Source organism: Notechis scutatus, chromosome 13, assembly GCF_049901735.1.
Source record: "Notechis scutatus isolate UNSWTSFEM ecotype Mainland chromosome 13, rNotScu1.2, whole genome shotgun sequence".
Lineage (NCBI taxonomy): Eukaryota > Metazoa > Chordata > Lepidosauria > Squamata > Elapidae > Notechis > Notechis scutatus.
The window spans coordinates 6,526,932-6,551,603 of record NC_142021.1 but is presented as its reverse complement, the minus strand read 5'-3'; the positions used below and the strand labels follow the sequence as shown (position 1 = coordinate 6,551,603).

The window sequence follows — 24,672 nt, the reverse complement described above, 5'->3', positions numbered from 1 at the left end:
CCCAGCGACCCGAGCATTCTCGTCCTCGTATTTGTGTCCCCTACATTGTGCGGTAACCCGAGCAGCTCTTTCTGGTCGTGCTGTCTCGTAAAAGTGCTTCCGTGTTAAAGCAAAACGGGGAAATGCAGCCCTTTACACCAGCCATTTCCATACACTTAGCATGGGAATGCAGAAGGCACCGTTTTTGTGCTCTCTGTCGCACAGGTGTAAATTGTTCAGAGCTTTTCTTGCCACCCCACCCCACCCCACACACACCCCCTTGGATGTGACCCACCTATTCAGGCTTGTCTATGTTGTATATGTCGGTGTTTTGTTTTGCTTTTTATATTTTTAGTTCACCTGAATAGAGAAGAGATGCCTGCCTGCCCATGATAAGCGGTATCATTCAGTTGTGTTACTCGCAGCTTTGGATTAATCTGTGTTAAGCAGCTAGAATCTATTGTGGTTAAGCTTCCTTGATGCGACAGCCACTTAAAAACACAATCTTCTGGAAGGGCCCTGGCCAAAAGGCTGGATAAAATAGCCTCACTTTGCTGACCCTTAAATTCTGTTCACACAATCTGGTCCTTGACTTAACCAAATCTTAGGGCTGCCTTGCTTGTGGGGATGCTTTCTATTGCTATCCCAAAAGGTGAACAGGTGACTGATACAAATATGGTCACTTCTATTTCAGGGTATCTTGGCCTCTGCCTGCTATTTCTTCCCCAATGCCAATATTTCTCTCTCTTCCCCTTTCCCCATCCATCCATCCATCCCATCAATTCCCATATATTATCATTTATCTCTCTCTCCATCCATCATCCATCCATCCGTCTGTCTGTCTATATCATTATCTATTTCCATCCATCTATTATCTGTCCATCTCTCTCCACCTTTCATATCTATCTATCTATCTATCTATCTATCTATCTATCTATCTATCTATCTATCATCTATTTCCATCCATCATCTGTCCATCTCTCTCCACCCTTCATCTATATCTATCTATCTGTCTGTCTATCTGTCATCTATTTCCATCCATCTGTCCATCTCTCTCCATCCTTCATCTATATCTATCTCCATCCATCCATCTATCCATCCCCATATATCATCCATCCATCCGTCTGTCTGTCTATATCATTATCTATTCCCATCCATCTATCATCTGTCCATCTCTCTCCACCCTTCATATCTGTCTGTCTGTCTGTCTATCTATCTATCTATCTATCTATCTATCTATCTATCTATCTATCTATCTATCTATCTATCTATCTATCTATCTATCTCCATCCATTCATCCGTCCATCCATCCATCCATCCAGCTACCCATCCTCTTTCTCTCTCTCTAGCTCAGCTGTCATCCATCCATCTATCCGGCATATTTATCTAGCCACCCAATTCATTTTGTGATTCTTGTGGAGAAAAATATTCAAAAAGCAAAGGTTAAAAAGTGGGTGAAGGGGAGTCATCCCCCTGCCCCATTGATCATCAGGCAGGGTTTTCCTCTTAAAATCTTCTCTCCTGAATAAAACCTACCAAGCTTGGAGTTGCGCCTTCTTGTATTATTATTTTTCCTCTTTTAAGAAAGGCCAGTTAGCTTTACAAGGGGCCATTTTTCCACCCTGGTCTGGCTTGCCTGCTTCATCTTGCGCCTTGTAAATAACCCAGTGAAGAAATGGATGGGGATTTGAAATTCACTCATAACTGCTTCGTTTATGGGTTAAGGCCTTGGGGAATCACTTTTTTTCCTTCCTGAGGCATTAAAGCAATCTGCAAGTGTTGTTTTTCCTTCCGATCCCTGCTCTTTCCTGCTTCTTTCTCTGGCTGTCCTGGTCCTTTCCATTGCTTTGCAATCTAACGGAGAGAAAACAAGCAGAGAGCTGATAGAATGGGAGAATATTTCATTGGGATCCCTTATTCTTACGGAAGCGGCGTTTTATACCGCAGAGCGATTTCCCTTAGAAGGGATCATGCAACGCTGGCCACAGACTGAAGCAACATCATTCACAAACTTCATCCTTGTGGCACGCAGGCAAAAATAGGGTCCTTGTTTAAAGGCCAGAGAGGTATAAAGCTAAATTTAAAAAAGGAAGCCGAAGGATGAAAATAACGGCTCATAACCGTTGACTCGCCTTTGCGTGCTACAAGCTGGTCCTTCCTTGCGGCCACTGGGTTGCCAACCTGATGGCTAATTAAACACTTTTGAGATGATTTATTATGGAATGCTTAATAACTGTGTTCCATTTTGGAGGAGGGGGCTACAACTAGAGAGGAATGGAATAAAAAGTGAGGTGAAAAGAGGCACGTTAACATTATTGGAAGAAAACTGTTTTAAGCCGGCTAAGGCGCTGAGCTTGTCGATCAGAAAGGTGGGCGGTTCGCCGGTTCGAATCCCTAGCACTGCGTAATGGAGTGAGCTCCCGTTCCTTGTCCCAGCAGCTTTTGCCAACCTAGCAAGTCAAAAGCCCGTTAAAAAAAAAATGCAAGTAGAAAAAAATAGGAACCACTTTGGTGGGAAGGGAACAGCATTCCTCCGTGCGCCTTTGGCATTTAGTCCTGCTGGCCACATAACCACGGAGACGTCTTCGGTCAGCGCCGGCTTTGTCACGGAGATGAGCACCAACCCCTAGAGCAGGGGTGTCCAACCTTGGCAACTTTAAGACTTGTGGACTTCAACTCCCAGAATTCCTCAGCCAGCAAAGCTGGCTGAGGAATTCTGGGAGTTGAAGTCCACAAGTCTTAAAGTTGCTAAGGTTGGACACCCCTGCCCTAGAGCCAGAAACGACTAGCACATATGTGGGAGGGGAGCCTTTACATTATAAACAGATTTTTTTCTCCTATTGTCTTTCCTCTTTCCCTAAAGCTCTTTATTTTGAAAGTTTGGAAGTAGGTCCCTTCCCCAGATTACAGAATAAGAACAGAGTTGGAAGGGACCTCGGAGGTCTTCTAGTCCAACCCCTTGCTCAAGCGGGAAGCTCTGTACCATGTCAGACATCCAGTCTCTTCTTAAAAGCCTCCATTGATGGAGCAGCCACAACTTCTGAAGCCATTCCCTTGACTGACTGTTCTGACCACCAGGAAATGGTCTCCTCAATTCTAAATCGGATTTCTCTTGGATCATCTTTCACCTGTTACTTCTTGTCCTAATTGGAGAACAGGCGGCCCCCTTTCCCTGTGACAGCCCCCTCATTGGATTGGATATTGGAAATGATTGTTTATACATCCCTCTTAACCATCTATCCTTGACTTTCCCCTCTTTTGAGCTCTGAAATACATCTGCTTAAGGACCAATATTGAAGCGATCAGCTCCACGTAGAAGTTGGGGTGAATCTTAAGTCCACCGAAGGCGATGATCTTGGGGTTTTTGAAGTACTTTCCCATTAGATAAGAAATGGTCGTCCCAATTCATGCTTTGAAACATGTGAGCTCTACACACTTGAGTAGCTTGAAGAAGGTAAGATGAACTGATCCATTTCAACCTGTACCAAGAGAGCATCCAGTCAACTTTTAAGCTGCTGTCTGCAGTGAGTTGATTTCCTTTCCCTTGGTGTTTCATTTTTCCTGCCTCTGTGGCCAAGACCGTTGAACAGTCTTAGCCTTCTTTAGATGGGACAAAGAGGGCCGAGATGCGGTAGGAGAATTAAATTTGGGTGGGATATTTGGGAGATCTGTGATTCCTCTTCTTTTCTTTTGTTTCTTGTTTTGTCTTCCTGTCTTGCCAACCAGCGGGGAAAACCCTCCAGATCTTTAACATTGAGATGAAAAGCAAAATGAAAGCCCACACGATGGCTGAAGAAGTCATTTTCTGGAAGTGGATCTCAGTGAACACCGTGGCTTTAGTGACAGAGACGGCCGTCTATCACTGGACCATGGAAGGCGATACTTTGCCCCAAAAGATGTTCGACCGACACGCCAGTCTTGCGGGCTGCCAAATCATCAACTACCGGACGGACGAGAATCAGAAATGGTTACTCTTAATTGGCATCTCTGCCCAGGTAGGGAAAACCTCTGGAATTCTGTTATATTTGTTAGATTTTTATCCCACCTGCCTTACTTTAGAGGTAACTCTTGGGGTGGGGGGAGTGACCATACACAATACTCTTCCCTCCTCCTGTTTTTCCCACAACAACAACTCTGGGAAGGTGGGTTGAGCTGAGGAGAGGGACTGGCCGCAAAGTCATCCAGTTAGCTTTCATACATAAGGCAGGACTAGAACTCACAATCTCCTGGTGCTTGACTCAAGATCACCCAGCTGGTTTTCATGCCTAAGGCGGGACTAGAATTCACAGTCTCCTGGTGATTGGCCCAAAGTCCTCCAGCCACCTTTCATGGCTAACATGAAACTAGAACTTGTGGTCTCCTGGTGATTGGCCCAAAGTTGCCCAACTGGCTTTCGTCCCTTAAGCGGCACTAGAATTCACAGATAACCCAGATAGTTTTCATGCCTAAAGCAATACTAGAACTTAGTCCCCTGGTTTCCAGCTTGATGCCTTAACTACTCACTGATTCTTTAATAATACAGTACATTAATATTTGAAGTACCTTCATTGAGCAAAATGAAATAATTCACGTTGAATAATTGAAGAAGGGTCAAGGCACACGAGCCGTGGGGCCACAGTGGTTAGAATACAGTACTGCAGGCTAATAGCAAGAGCACTTAGCTTTATATACCACTTCACAGTGCTTTACAGCATTGTCTAAGCGGTTTGCAGCCTCTTGACCTCCACAATCTGGGTCCTCCCCACCTCAGAAGGATGGAAGGCTGAGTAAACTTTGAGCCTGTCAGGATTGAACTGCTGGCAGTGGGCAGTGAGTTAGCCTGCAATACTGCATTCTAACCACTGGGAGGGAAGGAAAGGAAGGAAGGAAGGAAAGGAGAGGAGAGGAAGAGCAATAGTATACTGCTTAACAGTGCTTTCCAGCCTCTCTGCTCAGTTTACAGAGTCAGCCTCTTGCCCCCCCAACAATTTGGGTCTCATTTTACCCACCTCAGAAGGACAGAAGGCTGAGTCAACTCTGAGCCTGCTGAGATCTCAACTTCCAAATTGCAGGCAGCCGGCAGTCGTCAGAAGTAGCCTGCAGTACTGCAGTCTAACCACTGCACCGCCAAGGCTCGCTCTTCTGACTGCCACTTCGATTCCCACCGGCTCAACGGTGGGCTCAGCCTTCCATCTTTCCGAAGGTTGTTAAAACGAGGACCCAGATTATTGGGGGCAATACGCTGACTCTGTAAACCGCTTAGAGAGGGCTAGAAAGTACTGTGAAGCGGTCTATAAGTGTTAAAGTGCCATCGCTATCGATTGAACAGAATTGAGAATCGTTTGGTCCCAGCACTGCTTGATTCGTGGCAGGAATCTCTTGTGGCAGAGAAGGGTGCAGGATGCATTGATTATACACTCTTTATGGGAACCCTTTGCCACATGATGCTTCTGGCTTTGCTTTAGCAAAACCGCGTGGTGGGCGCCATGCAGCTGTACTCCGTGGACCGCAAGGTCTCCCAGCCCATCGAGGGCCACGCGGCAGCCTTTGCCGAATTCAAAGTCGAAGGAAATGCCAAACCGTCCACGCTCTTCTGCTTCGCCGTCCGCAGCCCCTCAGGAGGCAAGGTAACGAAAGGAGAAGCCGGGACCTGCATACATTTAGCAGCCCCCCCCTTCCCCCTCTCCCCCAAAATGCAAGTTATCACTCGGCTTTCTTGTTTCAAGCCAAACGGCAGATTGTCCTTTTCACGGTTCCTTTTCAGCTTCATATCATCGAAGTGGGCCAGCCGGCCGCGGGAAACCAGCCCTTTGTCAAAAAGGCGGTCGACGTCTTTTTCCCCCCAGAAGCCCAGACGGATTTTCCCGTTGCAATGCAGGTAAGCGAACAGGGAAGCAGGTTTGCATCCTCTCCGTCCCTTTAAACCCACCAGGCAGGTATACGGGTAAACCTCGACTTAGCAACGGTTTGTTTCCTTAAGAAGAGACTCGATAGTCACTTGTCTGAGATTGTATAGGTCAGTGCGGGCTAACCTTTTTGGGCTCCCATGCTGAAAATTGCATGCCAGCACCCAGAAGGCAATGCGCCTGCCCCCCCGTGGGATCACCCAACAGGGAGCCACAGCAGAAGGCCCAAAGAGCCACATGCGGCTCCAGAGCTGCGGGTTGCTGACACCCGGTATAGGTGCCCCTGCTCGACAGCTGGGTTAGAGGATCTCCCAAGGTCTCTTCCTGCTCCGTTCTGATTAATATTGATTAAATCCGTTTTCACAGATTGGAACAAAGCACGGCGTGATCTATCTGATCACAAAATATGGCTACATACACATGTACGATTTGGAATCCGGGGTCTGCATCTACATGAACCGAATCAGCGCTGAAACGATATTTGTAACGTCGCCTCACGAACCCACCTCTGGGATTATTGGGGTGAATAAAAAAGGACAGGTAAGATGGTTGTTGGAAGATTAGAAATGTTTGGGATCTCCTCTGCTAAGGAGGTGCATCTAGTGGGATCCAGAAGAAGGGCCTTCTCTGTGGTGGCTCCCTCCCTGCGGAACATCATCCCTGCAGAGGTAAAGTAGGTCCTCCCTTGGACACTCTTTTGCAAGTCCTGTTTCTGCCAATGGATCTGGGGACTCTAGGGTGGGATGGAGCCCATGAAATGGCTCCTTTGATTGTTGTAAGTAGGGAGTGGTGGCATATCTTTTGATTGTTCTTGTGTTAGGCTTTTATCCTTGTAAGTTCCTTGTAGTCACTGAGAATAAGTAGGGCGGCCAAATTATTTTTCATAAATCATGGATGGGTGGATAGGAAGCAAAGAGAGAGATAAGATGGATGGATGGAGAGATGGAGAGAGAGAGATGGACAGATGATAGATGGATAGAGATACATAGGTAGATAGGTAGATACCATAGAGAGAGAGATATTAGGTAGATTAGAAGAGAAAGAGTAGAGAGTGATAAGGTAGGTAAGTACTAGGTAGGTAGAGGATAACTGGATGGATGGATGGATGGATGATAGGAAGCAAAAAGAGAGAGCATAGATGGATGGATAGATGATGGATGGAGATAGGTAGGTAGGTAGATACCATAGAGAGAGAAATTAGATTAGGAGAGAGAGATAAGGTAGGTAAATACTAGGTAGAGAGAGAGAGGGGATAGCTGATGAGATGGATGGATGGATGGATAAGCCAACCAGCCAGCCTTTTCCAACCAGCGTATCAGTGTGCCTTTTCTAACTAACCCATTACTTGGATGGCAGTTGCCATCTTGCCAATTAAGTAACATGGCCAGAGGAGTTAGGACAATGTGTTTCTAACTAGCCGGGGAAATGCAGACTTGGGGAAGATTGTCCAGGGGTTGTGGGTGTTCCATCACTGGAGGTTTTCAAGGATAGGCTGGACCCCATTTGGCCAGAATGGGATAAGGTCTCCTGAGTTGGGAGCACGTGCTCTGTTGTCTCTCTCTCTCTCAATAGGTCCTCTCGGTTTGCGTGGAAGAAGACAATATTGTAAACTACGCCACCAACGTCCTGCAGAATCCGGATCTGGGTCTGCGAATGGCTATCCGGAGCAACTTAGCCGGAGCGGAAGAACTCTTTGCCAGGAAATTTAATACCCTTTTTGCACAGGGGAGCTACGCGGAGGCAGCTAAAGTGGCCGCGTCCGCACCCAAGGTAAACCAGTGTTGGAGCGACCTGCGCCTTCAGAACATTGATCTACTTAAACACCCATTTAATTCCTGCAAGTTGATTGCACTTCATTCGACTCTCTCGCTGTTTTGGGTCCCAGGTAGTCCTCAACATACAACTGTTCATTTGGTGACCGTTTGAAATGACAACTTTACTGGGGGGGGGGGGGAGTGTTTTTCACACTTACGATCCTTGCAGCATCCCCACCGTCACGTGATCAAAATTCAGACGCTCGGCCACTGACTCGTATTTACGACGGTCGCAGCGATCCCATTTGCGACCTTTTCATGAGCAGATTCAATGTGTGTGTGGGGGGAGCCAGATTCACTTAAGAACCGTGTGTCATGCCCCTGTTGGAATCTGATTCCGAGGTGGAGGTCGAGCAGCTGACGGAGAGTGGGAGTGTGGCTCCGGTGGCTGTGGAGGAAACGGGAAGGGCACAGTCCAGCTGGGCATTCGGAGGAAGACCCAGGCCCATCCCTTCTTCATCCTAGGGCACTCAAGGAGGAGCGGATAAGGGAGCAACGTGGGTTACCGGGGGAGAAAAGGACCCTGATTCCCTTCATTAGCTGCAGCTTGGAAAACAGGATTTAAAAAGGGCGTTTGCGCACAGCACCTTGCTGGAATGAAAGCGTGAACTATATTTGTTTGTCAAGGCTTGTCTGGGTTCTGGTGTCCTCCCAACTGTGTGTGGTTTGTTATCTTTTGAAGTCTGCAATTCCTTATCCTGCCCTGTCTCGTTAATTGCTGCAGTGTGGTTTGTGTTGGTTTTTATTATAATTAATATGTACTTTGGGTCCGGACTGAATTTCTTCCCTTTAAAAACTGTTCTTGGGAGAGTTTTTTTTTCTCCAGCTGATGTTTACTGGACATTGGGGGGCAAGTTGGAGGAATGAAAGGGACTTTCCCTACTTTTGGGGACTTTGTTGCTTTTGTGCCACGCCCCTTTGGGTCATCACACCACGCAACTCACTTAACGAGCAGTGATTCGCTTAGCAGCTGTGTGGCAAGAAAGGTTGTAAAAGGAGGGGCAAAACTCACTTAACAAATGCTTCGCTTATCCAGAGGAATTTTGGGCTCAGTTGTGGTCGTATGTCGAAGGACTACCTGTATCCTAAAACGGGTAGTAGTTGAATTGGTTGCTCTTGGTTTTTCCTCCCTGGGGGACAATCCATTAATCCGTCAAATGACATTTTAACTACCCGATTCTGACATTCAGGGCATCCTGCGCACCAGCGACACCATCCGGAAGTTTCAGAGTGTCCCAGCTCAACCCGGGCAAGCTTCGCCCTTGCTGCAGTACTTCGGTATCCTCCTTGACCAAGGGCAGCTCAACAAATTCGAATCTCTGGAACTCTGCCGCCCCGTCCTTCAGCAGGGCCGCAAGCAGCTGCTTGAGAAATGGCTGAAAGAAGACAAGGTGAGCCCCCCGTCGGCATTCGTTAGCGCCGTCCTGCTGTACCCGTAAAGCCACAAACGAGGATGCATCGTTAGGCCTAACCATGATATGTGGTGAAGTTCTCCTCAGACTTAGAATAGCTTGATTGTCACTTTGAATGGACACTAAATCAGCATACGTTAAAATGAAATTTTGTGGCATACAGTTCTCAAAGGGTCTCCACCTCTAATATATACTACATAAACATGACTAGATAGATAGATAGACAGACAGACAGACAGACAGACAGAGATATAGGTCCTAGCTCTAAGGTCAGGGACAACCTAGGTAGGTAGGTAGGTAGGTAGGTAGGTAGGTAGGTAGATAGACAGACAGACAGACAGACATAGAGATATAGGTCCTAGCTCTAAGGTCAGGGACAACCTAGATAGACAGACAGACAGACAGACATAGAGATATAGGTCCTAGCTCTAAGGTCAGGGACAACCTAGATAGATAGATAGATAGATAGATAGATAGATGGATGGATGGATGGATGGATGGATGGATGGATGGATGGATGAGAGAGAGAGAGAGAGAGAGTGTATAGTTCCTAGCTCCAAGGTCAGGGACAAACCTAGATAGATAGAGAGTGATAGAGAGTGATAGAGAGAGAGAGAGAGAGAGAGAGAGAGAGAGAGAGAGTTCCTAGCTCCTTGCCAGATTAAAGCAATGATCTGCCATAACCTATAGCTAAATTCCATGAATTGCTAGGGAGAGTCCGACCTTGCCCTCTTCCATATTCCAAGCACTCTTTGCCCTCTGGGGGAAAAAACTCTCCGTCTTTTGCCTTCTAGCTACATCCCCACCACACTGTGTGTACGTGCGTTTGTGTGTCCTGTTTTAGATGAAGGTCGCACAAAGTTGTCCAGCAGCAGAGTCTCGGTCCCTGAAAATGCAAACAGCCCTCTTGTGCCAACAGCAATAGTTGTGGTCGTTTGGACATGACCGGGGTGTGAAAGTATTTTCGGAGGCTGGCACGGTGTCAACAAATGCTCTGTCAAGCAGCCTGCAGTTTTTTTAACACTTGGATTGGCATCGATTTCTGAAATCTGATGTCTGTTTCAGCTGGAGTGCTCCGAAGAGCTGGGAGACCTGGTGAAGGCCGCTGATCCAACCCTCGCCCTGAGTGTCTATCTCCGCGCCAACGTCCCAAATAAAGTCATCCAGTGTTTTGCAGAAACGAGTCAGTTCCAGAAAATTGTTCTTTATGCCAAAAAGGTAAACTTATCTTCCCCCCCCCCGCCTGAAAAAGGCCTGCTTGTGCAATGCTCACCTTCCAAGTCAACACATTTTCTTTTTTTAAATTTTTTATCTCTCCTGAGATAACGCAAGGTCTTGAAACATTCCAAGTATGTTAGAAGTATGAGATGCAATTTTCTCAACTTGCTGAGTTTCTGTTTGGCTTACAGGGTAGAACAGGACTTCGGGCTAGTTATTTTGACATAGAGAAAGTCCTCGACTTACGATCACAATGGAGCAAAAAAAAAAATCTGTTGCTAAGCAAGACAGTTAAGACCCAACTAGGTGATCCTAGTTTAGGATTAAAAGATACATGGAGAGAAAGAAACCCAAACAAAAAACAATCTACCTATTATTCAGCACCACATACATCATGGTCAAGATTGGATATGCTATGGACAAATGTGGAAATTGAACGTGATGTAAAAGAAATAGAAATTTAAACTAGTACATGGGCAGATCATAACCCTATTAAAATAATTTGGAAAGGATTGAAAAAAAAGAAGGATGTTAAATAGGGAGATCTTAAAAGAAAAAAAGTGTGTCAAAATGATGGAAAAAGAGTTGAGAGTACTTTTTGAAAGAAAATAAACAACAAACATCAACTCAAAACCTATGGGATACGACTAAAGCATATATTAGGGGATTAGCAATTTCATATAATACGTATATACAAAGAAAAGAAAGAAAAACAAACCAAACTACAAGACACTCTTAAGGAATTAGAAAGAACACTACAAAAACACCACGTAACAAGGCAGCAAACACAGAAAGGATAATGATTAGGCATGAATTGATTATGTTGATGCAAGATGAATGATCACAAGATACGAAGACCCAACTACTAGGTAACATCATCAATGCTAGTGATTCATCAGTGCTAGTAACTTGATTTCTTATTTTAAAGGTGGGCTATACCCCTGACTGGATTTTCTTATTGAGAAGTGTAATGAGAGTCAACCCAGATCAAGGTCTTCAGTTTGCGCAAATGTTGGTTCAGGATGAAGAGCCTTTGGCCAACATCAACCAGGTAAAGGCTCCGGTGGCTCTAGAATGGGAATTCTGGGAGTTGAAGTCCACCCATCTTAAAAGTTGCCTAGTTTGGAGATGCCTGTTCTAGTAGATAATTTTAAATCTAACATGGTGTCATCAAGAGACCTGTAGGATTTACTTCTACTTTGTGTGTCTCGTCACGTCTGACTTGGGGTTTTCTATAATTCTCATTAAGAAGGGATAGATCTTGGTGGAAAGTACAGTGAAGTAATAAAGGTGCCTGCACTTTCATAGGAACATCTAATTTCAAGAGGTCTCACTCTGAAAGGAATGAGAATTGTTTTTTTATCAAACATCCTTCTGACAATGGAAGCAGAGCCACTTCCAGGGTGCAGAAGACGAAAGTCATGTAATTGTAACCTTTTGTGGTGTGATGGTTGCCATAACTTGAAAGATAGGCGTTATATGGTTGGAATGCAGTATTGGCAGGCTAATTCTGCCGACTGCCAGCAGTTTGAGCCTGACTGGCTCAAAGTGGACTCAAGGCTTCTATCCTTCTGAGGTTGGTAAAAACAATGTGCTGACTATGTAAAGCCGACTCTGTAAACTGCTTAGAGAATGTAAAGCACTGTGAAGCAGTATATAAATCTAAGGGCTCATTGCTACTTCTTCCTTCTTCCTCCCTCTCGTCCCTTCCTTCCCTCCCTCCCTCCATCTCATTGTCTTTCCTTCCATCCATCCATTCATCACAGTGGTTAGAATGTGGTATTGCAGGCTAATTTTGCTGACTGCCAGCAGTCTTCCAAGGTCAATAAAACTAAGGACCCAGATTGTTTGGGGGCAAAACACCGACTCTCTAAACCGATTAGAGAGGGCTGTGAAGCATCATGAAGCGGTATATAAGTCTAAGCACGATTGCTATGCTCTTCTACTGCAGATTGTCGATGTGTTCATGGAGAACAGTTTAATTCAGCAGTGTACTTCCTTCTTGCTGGATGCCTTGAAGAACAATCGCCCCGCTGAAGGCCACCTTCAAACCCGCCTCCTTGAGATGAATCTCATTCATGCTCCCCAGGTAACTGCTTTCCCCCGCCCCCACTCCAGCTAATTTGGCATCATCTCGTTTCCTCTTGAGAAGAACAGTTGTTGTCCCTCTTCTGAATAAGTTTCAACTTTGCATGGCCGGGTCCGAAATGGGACAAACTCACCACGGGATGATTCCATGGGGGTAAAAATTAACTCATCGCGAAAAATGTGGTCCACCACGATTTCTTTGACATTAATTTCCATTGACAAAAATGGAGAAACAGTGGTGGATAATATAGATTGTGTTGATGCCAGGGTTTCAAGTAATAGATCCATCGCAAGCAGAAACTCCGAGGCAGCTGGAATAAATTCCAATAAATAGCTTTATTGGAAATAATCACATTGGCACATATTTGGTGAAAATCAACTCTGAAGGGTCCCATGGTTTTCACCTAATTAAAAGTGAAAGTTCCACAGACACCCCAATTCCAAACAATCAGTCCCATGGTCCAATCAAGGCTCCGCCAGACGGTCTGGTGACATCACTCCTCCTTCCTCCAGCCAGGTGTGAGAGTGACCTTGGTTCCCAAGAGAAAGTATCTTGTTTTGAACACATGGCCCCAGCGATCTCTAATCCCCCTCTCTGGCCCAGGGGCAGCACTGAAGCTCCAAGATGGCTTCACCTAGGCCAGCTTAAGGGTTAACATTTGAGTTATCACACGTGGAATTGTCCCGTAGCAAGTTGATTGCGGTGAGATGGCTGCAGCGAGTCATCCTAGACCCTGGCCAGTCAGTTTCTGTTGTGTGTGTGTGTGCTTAAATGTTCCATAAAGAATCCATATGCGATGCTGTAGACTTGCTTCTTTGGTTTATTTTCTTTTAGGTTGCCGATGCCATCTTGGGGAATCAGATGTTCACCCACTACGACCGAGCCCACATTGCTCAGTTGTGCGAAAAGGCCGGCCTGCTGCAGAGAGCTTTGGAACACTACACAGATCTCTATGATATCAAGCGTGCCGTCGTGCATACCCACCTTCTGAATCCAGAGGTAAAATAAACACAGATCGATTAATAAATCTAATCCCTTTTTGGGGGCTTAATTTCATGGGAATCCACCTAGGGCAGGAGTCCCCAATCCCCGGACCGGCCCACTTCCATGCCGTGGCCTATTGGGAATTGGGTCGCGTGAGTGGCTGTGTCCTGACCCAGCTCCCCAAACATGACAAACCCTTGGAAGTGAACTCTAAATATGCCTTTATTAGGAGTCCTGGCAAAAAGTTTCTCTCCCAACGCAGGCAAACAAGTCTATCCAGCAGGGAGATCTGCCACACCTATTGTCTCTGCCCCCCTGCCTTTTATCCCCAGAGCTGGGGTGGGGCTTTGCCAGCAGCGGTGGCTCTTCCGTCCCAAGGACCGGCCCATAGATTTCCACTGCTCTCCTCTCCTCTCTGCCTTCTGGGCATCCGTGCGTCAGGCACTGGACTCAGCTGTTCCTCCTCTTCCTCATCAGCCACCTCCAGACCTGGGGGCTGTTGACTCTCCATCTGAGGGCTGAGGAACAGCCCAGGCTCCACCTCTGTCTGTCTCTCTCTGCCAGCTCCATTCCCTCTTTCCCCTTGATGCTGACCCTAACTCCCACGCCTCCTCCTCCTCCTCCTGATTCGGCTGCTGGAGGGACCGGCGGCCGACAGGCCACAACAGGCCGCCTGGAGCACACACACACGCAGCTCCATTTCCACGAGCCGGCAGCCACTCGCATGCGTGCGGGCTGACCCGCCACTCACACCGGCCTGTCACGCATGCAAGGGCTGCGTGCATATACACGCGCACCGGCCCTCCGTTCTCACAGCCCGGTTCCCCTCTCCTGTCAGCTCTGAGATTCAGCTGCCAAGTATGAAAGGGGGGCAGGTGGAGGAGTTGGAAAGTTCAAGGTTATTCCGTGCTGCATGAATAAATTCCAGCTGCAGTTAATTGGTTCTCGTGATTAATGAAGTGTAGAAGTGGGAGGAGAGAAGGTGGATTTTGTGTAACTTGCGAAAATGACTTTCACTTTTGGAAATGCCTTCGAAGTGCCAGAGCTGTTCCTAATAAATCAGTTGGAGATTATATTGTCTCAGAGTAACTGATTACCATGGATAATTTCTGGATGCCTAACATCTCCTCCCCCTAGCTGGGCTGCCAAGCCATAAAGTTTGGGAACCTCTGGTCTAGGGTATTGTCTGATTGGTTCTGAAATATTCAAGCTGCGATAACAGAACTTAGTTCTTTAACTGTTATTCGTTCCTAATGCAGGTGGCTGGTTTGCAAGATACAGATTATACATGCATCTGTTTACATATTTAATTTTGGAGAGGTTTTTTTTTTCTTTTCTTTTCCCCTTCAGTGGCTGGTGAATTTCTTTGGCTCGCTATCCGTTGAAGACTCCGTCGAGTGCCTGCGCGCCATGTTGTCCGCCAACATCCGACAAAATCTCCAGCTCTGCGTCCAGGTGGCTTCGAAGTATCACGAACAGTTGGGCACCCAGTCCCTTGTGGAACTCTTTGAGTCCTTTAAAAGCTACGAAGGTACGTTTAGCACACAGGTGGTATCCACCCACCACCACCACCCCGTCCGTGGACTTGGCACCAGAATGTAAAGTGACTGAGTGGAAAACTGGCGGACAGATTAAAGAGGATCACGAGAAGATCAGGAATTAACCTGATGGGATTAATTTACTCCCTGTTACAAGGAGAGCGCTATCCTATACTCGGTTTAAAGGAATCAGAACCAAAGACTTGTGTTTTACGCTGTTGTCAAACTGCTGAAATACCTGTGGGAGTTTGGAAAATATTTTTTTCACGTTTTTGGTTTGTTTTTATTTTATTTTATTTATTTTATTGAATGATTGATTAGCTCCTGAACCATATCAAAGGGCAGAATTCCAGAAACAAATCGTTACTGAAATTTGATGAAAGCCATTTAAAATGGAATTGGATAAAATGCAATCTAAAATGAAATTGAGGTTTGTTTTGATAACCCAAATTTAAAGCCATCCATGATGAAAAGAAGCTGGTGTAGCGTGTTTGATGACAGGGTCCCTGATCATTTTCTGACTCATGCCAAAAAGAAAAAAAAGGACTTTTAACTCTTTGAATGAATTTATCGCTGCCCCGCCACTAATCTCTTGTTTCTCTGCCCGTCTAGGACTCTTTTATTTCTTGGGCTCTATTGTCAACTTCAGCCAGGACCCGGATGTTCATTTTAAATATATCCAGGCGGCCTGCAAGACCGGCCAAATCAAAGAGGTGGAAAGGATCTGCCGCGAAAGCAACTGTTACAATCCAGAACGAGTGAAAAATTTCCTGAAGGTAGAATTTCTGCGCACGCCAGCGTTTCTCAGCCTCATCCCAACGCTTTAAGATGGGTGGACTTCAACTCCCAGAATTCCTGGCATGCTGGCTGGAGAATTCTGGGAGTCGAAGTCCACCCATCTCCAAATTGCTGAGGTTTAGAAACACTGTTTTAGGCTGTTTGTTTGTTTGTTTGTTTGTATCTCACTTTTATTTTATTTTTTTTACAAATAAGGCAGTGACTAGATCCAACACTCCTTCCTCCTCTTATTTTCCCCACAACAACAACCCTGTGAAGTGGGATGGGCTGAGAGAGGATGGATTGGCTCAAAGTCATCCAGCTGGCTTTCATGTCTAAGGCAGGACTAGAACTCCCAATCCCCTAGAGATTGGCCCAATACCACCCAGTTACTTTTCATGCCTAAGGTGGGACTAGAACTTACCATCTCCTGGTGATTGGTCCAAAGTTACCCTGCCAGTGTTACATGCTTAAAGTGGGACTAGAACTCCCAGTCCCCTGGAGATTGGTCCAATGCCACCCAGTTACTTTTTATGCCTAAGGTGGGACTAGAACTTACAGTCTGGCCTAAGGTGGGACTTGAACTCACCATCTCCTGGTGAACGGCCCAAAGTTATCCTGCCACCTTTATATGCTTAAAGTGGGACTAGAACTCCCAGCCCGGGTCCAAGGTCACACCTTTTCTTAGGTAGGACTGACCACCATCTCCTGGACGCCCATTATCCTCCCCCAACCTTAAAGGGACAGAACTCACCCCTCCCTGGTGATTGGCCCAAAGTCACCCTGCCAGCTTTTATACCTAAAGTGGGACTAGAACTCCCATTTTTCTTAAGATTGGCCTAAAGTCACCAACCGCCTTTCATGCCGAAGGCAGGACTAGAACTCAGGGGCTCCCGTTTTCTAGCCTTAAGCACTAAACCAAACAATTGGACTATATAGTCCTTCCACAAAGAATGAAAACGGGGGGTTGCTGCTCTGGCTTTATTCTGGATCAACATGGAGTAATTCTGCTTGGTGAGCTTTGCAAAGCAGGTGGCAGTAAACGGGGTGCTTGAATGCTGTTTTATAATCCCGCTGCCCTTCATTTGATCCTCTCTTAACCTGTGAGAATACCTGCTGATCGCAACGGCAGAGGGAAGATTTTAAAAGCTTTCGATTGCTCACCTCGAAGTCTCATATCCCATCCAGGGAGATTAATCTCGGGGCTGCCCTTTGTCAGACATAAAATTGGAGGCTGGTTTTTCCTTCCCCGAGGAGATAAATTAAACCCTCACCTCAAGAGGCTGCCAGGATAATAGTACAAAGAGAATAAGAGGAAGGGAGAAAGAATCCATTTATCAATTGAAGGAAGCTTCTGGAAAAGATACGTGTTTTTTTTCATAAACTATATGTGTGTACAGTTAAACCTAAATAGCAATATTGTCGTGTTTGGTTAGCTGAAAATGTGAATTGTGGCCCTCTCATCTTACAACGTGGTATACACAGTATAAGAATAGGAACCAGTCTTGTATTTCCACAAAATAACATATATTTCCTCCTTGTGTGTCACTATCAACATAGTTCAGCTTGGTGGTTAAAAAGAGTTTTCTTGGGGAATTGAATCAAGTCTGCTTCAAATCATGGCTTCTTTCCAGCTTGAATTCAGAACAGAATAACAGAGTTGGAAGGGACCTTGGAGGTCTTCTAGTCCAACCACCCGATCAGGCAGGAAACCCTATACCATTTCAGACAAATGGTTGTCCAATATCTTTTTTTAAAAAACCTCCATGTTGGAGCACCCACAACTTCTGGAGAAAAATCGTTCCGTTGATTAATTGTTTTAACTGTCAGGACATTTCTCCTTAGTTCTAGGTTGCTTCTTTCCTTGATAATTTTCCACCCATTGCTTCTTGTCCTGCCTATTTTGGAGAATCAATTGGCCCCCTGTTCTTTGCTCCTGGGCAACACCTGCGCCGCAACGTTCGGTCCCCACTTACATAATTCATATTATCTTCTCGATGTGCCCAATTACAGCTTTCCTCTCATTGTTTAGCGGGATCACAGGTCAAAAAGAAGAAAAAAAAAAGATGTATTATTATACTTCTCTCCTTAATAGTTTCTGATTTTTGTTTTGTGTGTTTCTTTCTCTGCCGATGTAGGAAGCCAAGCTTACCGATCAACTTCCCTTGATCATTGTCTGCGACAGATTTGACTTTGTTCACGACCTGGTTCTTTACTTGTACCGCAACAACTTACAGAAGTACATTGAAATATATGTCCAGAAGGTACGGTGCATTTCGTTGTTAAAGGTATTTTAAGAGCCGTTAAAGTAGATCCTTTGGAGTGTATGTCAACCGTAGCAACTTTAAGACATGTCAACTTCAATTCCTAGTATTCCATCTGTATAGACGAAGCCCTCAACTTAGAGCTGTTTATTTAACAACTGTTTGAAGTTGCAACTCCACTGAAAAGGTTCAGTGTTGCTTCACAGATCAAAGTTACTTTACAACCCGGGGTGAGCTTCAAAAAATTTAACAACGGGTTCTCTGCCCGGTTGCTGGGTGGGTGTGGCCAGGGTGGGAGTGGCCTAGTTGGCCTCCTGCATTTTGGCCCTCCGGAGGCTTTCCACGAACCTCCGGGAGGACAAAAACAGCCTTTCCGGGCTCCGGAGGCTCTCTGGAAAACAGGCCCATTTCCGGTCTTCCCAAACTTCCGGGAGGCTTTTAGCTATGCACTTTGGGATGAACACCCTCAAATGGTGTGGGAGTGAGAATGGATTTCCAAAGGGAAAATTGCAGACTACAAGAACCAGGAACACTACGCAGGTGACTCTGAGGAGACAGAGAAACCTCCCAGTGGCCACAACGGCTCTCTAAAAGGATGCAAATGACCAGCTGTCTGCAAGGAGTAGAAATCCTTCCGTTCCCCACTTTTGACAGCAAAGTCAATGGGGAGGCCAGATTCGCTTCCCAACAGTGCTACTAACTTAACAAAACCGCAGCGATTCGCTTAACAACCATGGCCAGAAAGGTTGTAAAATGGGGCAAAGCAAACAACTGTCTCCCTTAGCAACAGAAACGCTGGGTTTGATTGTGGTCGCAAGTTGAGAACCACCTGGAGCACTCTTTAGGTTTCAACTTTGCAATCCAGAGAGCGGCTTGCACCATGGTGGGATTGCAAACCCTTGAAACTGAACCATTTTTTCCTGCTTCAGGTCAACCCCAGCCGCATCCCTGCAGTCGTTGGAGGACTCTTAGATGTGGACTGCTCCGAAGACGTCATTAAGAACTTGATCATGGTGGTGAGAGGTCAGTTTTCGACAGACGAGTTGGTAGCCGAAGTCGAGAAAAGGAACAGGTGAGACCCACAGAGCTCTTCAAAATATTTTATTTCCCAAGAGCGATTAAATTGGCTGTCAGGCCCCTTTTGGAATCTGATTCCGAGGGGGAGGTCGAGCAGCTGACAGGAAATGGGAGTGTGGCTTCGGTGGCTGTGGAAGAAACTGGGGAAGGGCACAGTCCGGCTGGGCAGAGCAGGGGAGAGGTAACATAAGGGAGAGGGAATTCGGAGGAAGGCCCAGCCCCCCCCTTCATCCTAGGGCATGCAGGGAGGAATGGAGAAGGGAGCAACGTGAGTTGCATGGCTTACAGTGGAGGAAAGGGCCCTGATTCCCTTCATTAGCTGCAGCTGGGAACACAGTATTTAAAAGAGGAAGCTGTGCACCTTGCTGGAATTATCTTTGTAATCTTTATCTTATCTGGGTTCTGGCGTCCTCCCAACTGTATGTGTTTCGTTATCTTTTGAAGTCTGCAATTCCTTATCCTGCCTTGTCTCGTTAATTGCTGCAGCGTGGTTTGTGTTGGTTTTTTTTTTTATAATTTATATGTACTTTGGGTTCGGACTGAATTTCTTCCCTTTAAAAACTGTTCTTGGGAGAGTTTTTTCTCCAGCCGAGGATAACTAGACGTTGGGGACCAAGTTGGAGGTATTAAACGGTACCTACTTTTGTGACTTTGTTGCTTTTGTGCAACCAAGGTATCTTGTGTGTGGGGGGGGTTACCCTGGCAGTCGGCAGAATTAGCTTGCGGTCCTGCATTCTAAGATAAATCGATCAATCGGTTAAATCAAGGGCCTTCAAACATGGCAGCTTTAAGACTTGTCGACTTCAACTCCCAGAATTCCTGAACTAACGTGACTGGAGGAGGAGTTCTGGGAGTTGAAGTCCACAAGTCTAAAAGCTACATGTTTGAAGACCTTGCTTTAGACTTCTGACAACAGCCAACCAAACATGGCAGCTTTAAGACTTGTGGACTTCAACTCCCAGAATTCCTGAGCTAACCTGACTGGAGGAGGAGGGATTCTGGGAGTGGAAGTCCACAAGTCTTAAAGCTGCCATGTTTGAAGACTCCTGGGTTAAATGTTGGCTAGCAACAGAGCGAACTAAAGATGCGTGTTCTTCTTCCAGGCTTAAGCTGCTCCTGCCTTGGCTGGAGTCCCGGATTCACGAAGGCTGCGAAGAGCCGGCAACGCACAACGCCCTGGCGAAAATCTACATTGACAGCAACAACAACCCCGAGCGCTTCCTGCGGGAGAATCCCTTTTACGACAGCTGCGTTGTTGGAAAGTATTGTGAAAAGAGAGACCCTCACCTGGCCTGTGTGGCTTATGAAAGGGGGCAGTGTGACCTCGAGCTCATCAAGGTGAGGGAACATTGCCATTGAATATGAAGGGCCGGATGCCCTTCCTGTCGCCAATGAGGAGTTTTATTCAGCAGATACATTCTCATTGTGCCCAGAGAGAGAAATATCTGCCTTTACCTAGGATCGAACTCACAGCCTCCTGATTGAGAGGTGAGAGCTTCACCTCTAGGCCATTGCACCACCCAGCCGTAGAAACTAATATAAAAATAATAATAAATCCACCATGTTTGAAACATGGCTGCCTCTAATTTTCAAGTTCTTTCAAATACCACGCTAGTTTTTAAACACCAGCCTTCTCCTTTCCTGTTGCTTTTTTTTTTCCAGGTTTGCAACGAGAATTCTTTATTTAAGAGCGAAGCTCGTTACTTGGTGCGAAGAAAAGATCCAGAATTGTGGGTCAGTGTTTTGGAGGAAAACAACCCCTTCAGAAGACCCCTCATTGATCAGGTATATTGAGAGATTGGGAATCTGCAAAACCAGGTTATAGGTTGGGACCGAGGAATGAATAAGAATAGATACCTGCCCTGTTCTTCACGAGAGACCACATCAAAATCATCCTTCTTTGATTTTTAATCCTGCCTTTATTGCTTCGCAGAAGTAACTCAAGGCGGTGAACGTACCTAATATTCCTTCCTTCTCCTGTTTTCCCCAGAACAATGACCCTGTGAGGTGGGCAGGACTGAGAGAAAGGGATTGGCCCCGAGTCACGCAGGTGGCTCTCGTGCCTAAGGCAGGACTAGAACTCTTAGCCTCCTAGTGCTTGGCTCAAAGTCAGACAGCCAGCGTTCCTGCCTAGGGAGGGACTAGAACTCACCATCTCCTGGTGATTGGCCCAAAGTCGCCCAGCCAGCTTTTATACCTAAGGCTGGACTAGAACTCACCATCTCCTGGTGACTGGCTTAAAGTCATCCTTTCATGCCTAAGCGGAATTAGAACTCACAGCCTCCTGGTTTGTAGGCCAGAACCTTAAACATTATACTGTCCACCCTTTCCTTTTTAAATTAGATTAGCATGGCTGATTTGCTCTTTATTTTCTAAGGACACCCAACCGCAAAGCAAGTCCTGCTTCAATCAATCAATCAATCAGAATGGTGTTGGAAGGAACCTTAGAGGTCTTCTAGCCCAGCCTCCTGCTCAAGCAGGACACTCTATACCGAATAAATAATAATAACCAGATAAATTTGGGGTCCGTCATCCCTGCATTATTGTGTAAAACAAGGGAGAAGGCAAATCACGACTTTTCCTTCTCATTTTGGCACAGCTATTTGGAGAAGAAACTTCTAAGCAGAATTTTTCCTCTTGGGTGAAAAATAAATAAATAAAACCAATTCAGTTAACGGCTGAATGACTAACTTGCCTGCTAAGCAAATCTTCTGAAGAATTTCGTGTCCCGATTGTACCAACCCACCCACTGATTCCCACTTCCAACTTTCTGTTCGTTGCTGCCCATCAAAGTGTGTCTCTGCTTTCTGCTCTTCATTGGGCCAGGGTTGTAAGCGGCAATCTTATTTTCCAAATACCAGGTTGTCCAGACGGCGTTATCAGAAACTCAAGACCCCGAAGAGGTTTCCGTGACAGTGAAGGCGTTTATGACCGCCGACCTCCCCAACGAACTGATTGAGCTGCTGGAAAAGATCGTCCTGGATAATTCGGTCTTTAGCGAGCACAGGTAGGAAAGGCCGTTTCTACCTTCCAAAGGCATCTTTACATGACATAACTAGCAGGGTACCCGCTCTTCGCTACAAAACTACGTGGTCAGGCTTAGTTTTTGGGGAGGAAAATAAGGGGGGGGGGGAATTCTGCCTCTGCCTACCGGCGTCCATCGGTATTCATCTGGCTAGCATCCTGTCAGTGTGTGAGAGAGTTGAGGGCTGTTTGGAAAGTCAAACAGTATTTGCTGTGTGGGCAAGAAGGAGACAGCAAGAAGCCTGGGCATGGCTTAGCTCAACGGTTCTGGAGTAAAGCTGGTCGCTGCTCTGAAACTGAAACTGAAACTAATCCCAATCTAAATCTAAACTAATCATCATCTAATCCCAACCTAATGGAATTGTTGTAAATTGATTCTACTGCTGGAATCTGCTGGCTTGACCCTTTCCTTGTGAACTCTCTCGCAAGGAATCTGCAGAACCTCTTGATCTTGACGGCCATCAAAGCCGACCGCACTCGGGTGATGGAGTACATCAACCGGCTGGATAACTATGATGCTCCGGATATCGCCAACATTGCCATCAGCAATGAGCTCTTCGAGGAAGCCTTTGCCATCTTCCGGAAGTTCGACGTCAACACTTCCGCCATTCAGGTGGGGCTGAAATCGGCAGTTGATTCACCTTCAAAGAGAGCTCCCATTTTTTCCCCCTTTTCCTTCCTAGTGTTGGTTTAAATCTGGGATCTCCCCCAAGTTGGCTACTTTTAAGACTTGTGGACTTTCAACTCCCAGAATTCCTTAGCCAGGAATTCTGGGAGTTGAAGTCCACAAAGTCTTAAAACTTGGGCAACTGTGCCCTCTGGTTCAGATGGTTGGCCCGCCTCCTCCCTTGAAAAACCTCGACCCCTTTTTCCTAAGGGGGCTTCTGAAATCTCACCTTGTACCCTTTTTATAGGTGTTGATAGAACACATCGGCAATTTGGACCGTGCCTACGAATTTGCCGAGAGGTGTAACGAGCCGGCTGTGTGGAGTCAGCTGGGCAGAGCCCAGCTCCAGAAAGATTTGGTGAAGGAAGCGATAGATTCTTACATAAAGGCTGACGATCCTTCTGCCTATATGGAGGTGGTGGAGGCAGCGAACAGAAACGGTAAACCCAATTTTTGATTTGCAGCTGAATATCAGAATTTTTTCCCCCCTCGTTTCTTAACTAAGCCACCATTTGATATGTAACAGTTTCTAATTGCTCCAGTCTCTTTTTTTTTTCAAAACCGTGTAAGAATATGCTTTACTTTTTCTTTCTTTTTTTTCCCCTCTGCACTTTGTGATGTTCGTATTACCTCGGCGTACATATTTTGATAGGTATATCTATTTAAAACACACAGATTTAAATAGGGAGTCTGCTTATAATCCAGAAAAGCATTTTTTTTAAAACAGGCAGATTATTTTAAGTTATTAGTTGCATTGGTTTGCTTAAAAATGTGACCATGTAGAATCTGGCTCGAAAAATCTCTGTGTGACACTCTAAATTTGAACGCCTGTTGTTGTATGAGGCAATGTACACAGTTGTTTAAACTATAGGTAGTCCTCGCTTACAGCAGTTTGTATAACTCCTGTTCAAAGTTAACAACAGCACTGAAAAGTGTGACTTACGACCATTTTTCACACCTTTGTAGCATCCCCTTGATCACATGATCAAAATTCAGATGCTTGGCAACTGGCATGTATTTATAACATACATGCAGCATCCCAAGGTCACATGATCCCCTTTTGCAGTGTCCTGATGTCACGTGATCTCCTTTTGCGCGCTTCGGACGAGCAAAATCAACGGAGAAGCCCAGATTCACTTAACAACCGGGTTATTAACTTATCCGCTGCAGGGATTCACATAACAATGGTGGCAAGAAAGATCCTAAAACAAAGCAGAACTCAGCTGAACAAACGTTTCACTTAACAACAGAAATTTTGGGCTCTGTTGTGGTTGTAAGTCGAGGGGTACCTATAGCTTAAAACATAAAGATACCAAAGAAATAGTTTCTTAAAATATTTAATCTGTATGGGATCACTTTGTCAATGTATCAGAAAACCTCACATTGCTGGGAGCAGCATTCTTCCATTCCTTCCACGGCTGGTTTTTGCAAATGCTCGACATCCTGAAAATGTAATTTTAAAATAAATTATTCGTTGTCTCTTTTTGTGTTCAAGATAACTGGGAGGACCTGGTCAAATTCTTGCAAATGGCTCAGAAGAAAGCCAGAGAGTCTTATGTTGAGACAGAACTGATTTTTGCCTTAGCCAAAACAAACCGACTTTCAGAGCTAGAAGAATTTGTCAGCGGCCCTAACAATGCACACATACAGCAGGTACATTTTACGTGTTTATTTCTCCAATTAATTGGCTGCTTACCTTACCACAGGTTAACTCTGGGCAGCTGACAATATTAAATTTCATTTGGGGGTTTGAACCAAGGGTCTTCAAATTTGGCAAGTTTTAAGACTTGTGGACTTCAACTCCCAGAATTTCTGAGCTAAAACGACTGGAGGAGGGTTTAAACTTTGAGCACAATTCATTAAACATCATTTCTAAGAAATGACATGATGTAGCGATTAATAATGATAATAAATGGTTAAATGGCATCAGTTGCCTGACTCTCA

The 24,672-nt window shown here is 45.7% G+C and overlaps 1 protein-coding gene across 4 annotated transcripts in view; it reads left to right on the top strand.

Annotated features, from left to right (window-relative positions):
- The window catches only part of CLTCL1 (clathrin heavy chain like 1), a 53,408-nt gene that overhangs the window by 11,856 nt on the left and 16,880 nt on the right, over positions 1–24,672 (top strand). For all 4 annotated transcript variants that reach the window (XM_087942432.1, XM_087942434.1, XM_087942431.1 and 1 more), the window contains exons 3-22: positions 3,706–3,974; positions 5,424–5,585; positions 5,723–5,836; positions 6,231–6,404; positions 7,437–7,634; positions 8,869–9,069; positions 10,156–10,308; positions 11,237–11,359; positions 12,260–12,397; positions 13,232–13,396; positions 14,732–14,912; positions 15,532–15,695; positions 17,835–17,960; positions 18,890–19,032; positions 20,141–20,375; positions 20,700–20,822; positions 21,899–22,044; positions 22,491–22,674; positions 22,976–23,168; positions 24,224–24,381. In XM_087942432.1, the coding sequence (XP_087798558.1) occupies positions 3,706–3,974; positions 5,424–5,585; positions 5,723–5,836; positions 6,231–6,404; positions 7,437–7,634; positions 8,869–9,069; positions 10,156–10,308; positions 11,237–11,359; positions 12,260–12,397; positions 13,232–13,396; positions 14,732–14,912; positions 15,532–15,695; positions 17,835–17,960; positions 18,890–19,032; positions 20,141–20,375; positions 20,700–20,822; positions 21,899–22,044; positions 22,491–22,674; positions 22,976–23,168; positions 24,224–24,381 (3,350 nt within the window). The remainder of the gene's footprint in view (positions 1–3,705; positions 3,975–5,423; positions 5,586–5,722; positions 5,837–6,230; positions 6,405–7,436; positions 7,635–8,868; positions 9,070–10,155; positions 10,309–11,236; positions 11,360–12,259; positions 12,398–13,231; positions 13,397–14,731; positions 14,913–15,531; positions 15,696–17,834; positions 17,961–18,889; positions 19,033–20,140; positions 20,376–20,699; positions 20,823–21,898; positions 22,045–22,490; positions 22,675–22,975; positions 23,169–24,223; positions 24,382–24,672) is intronic.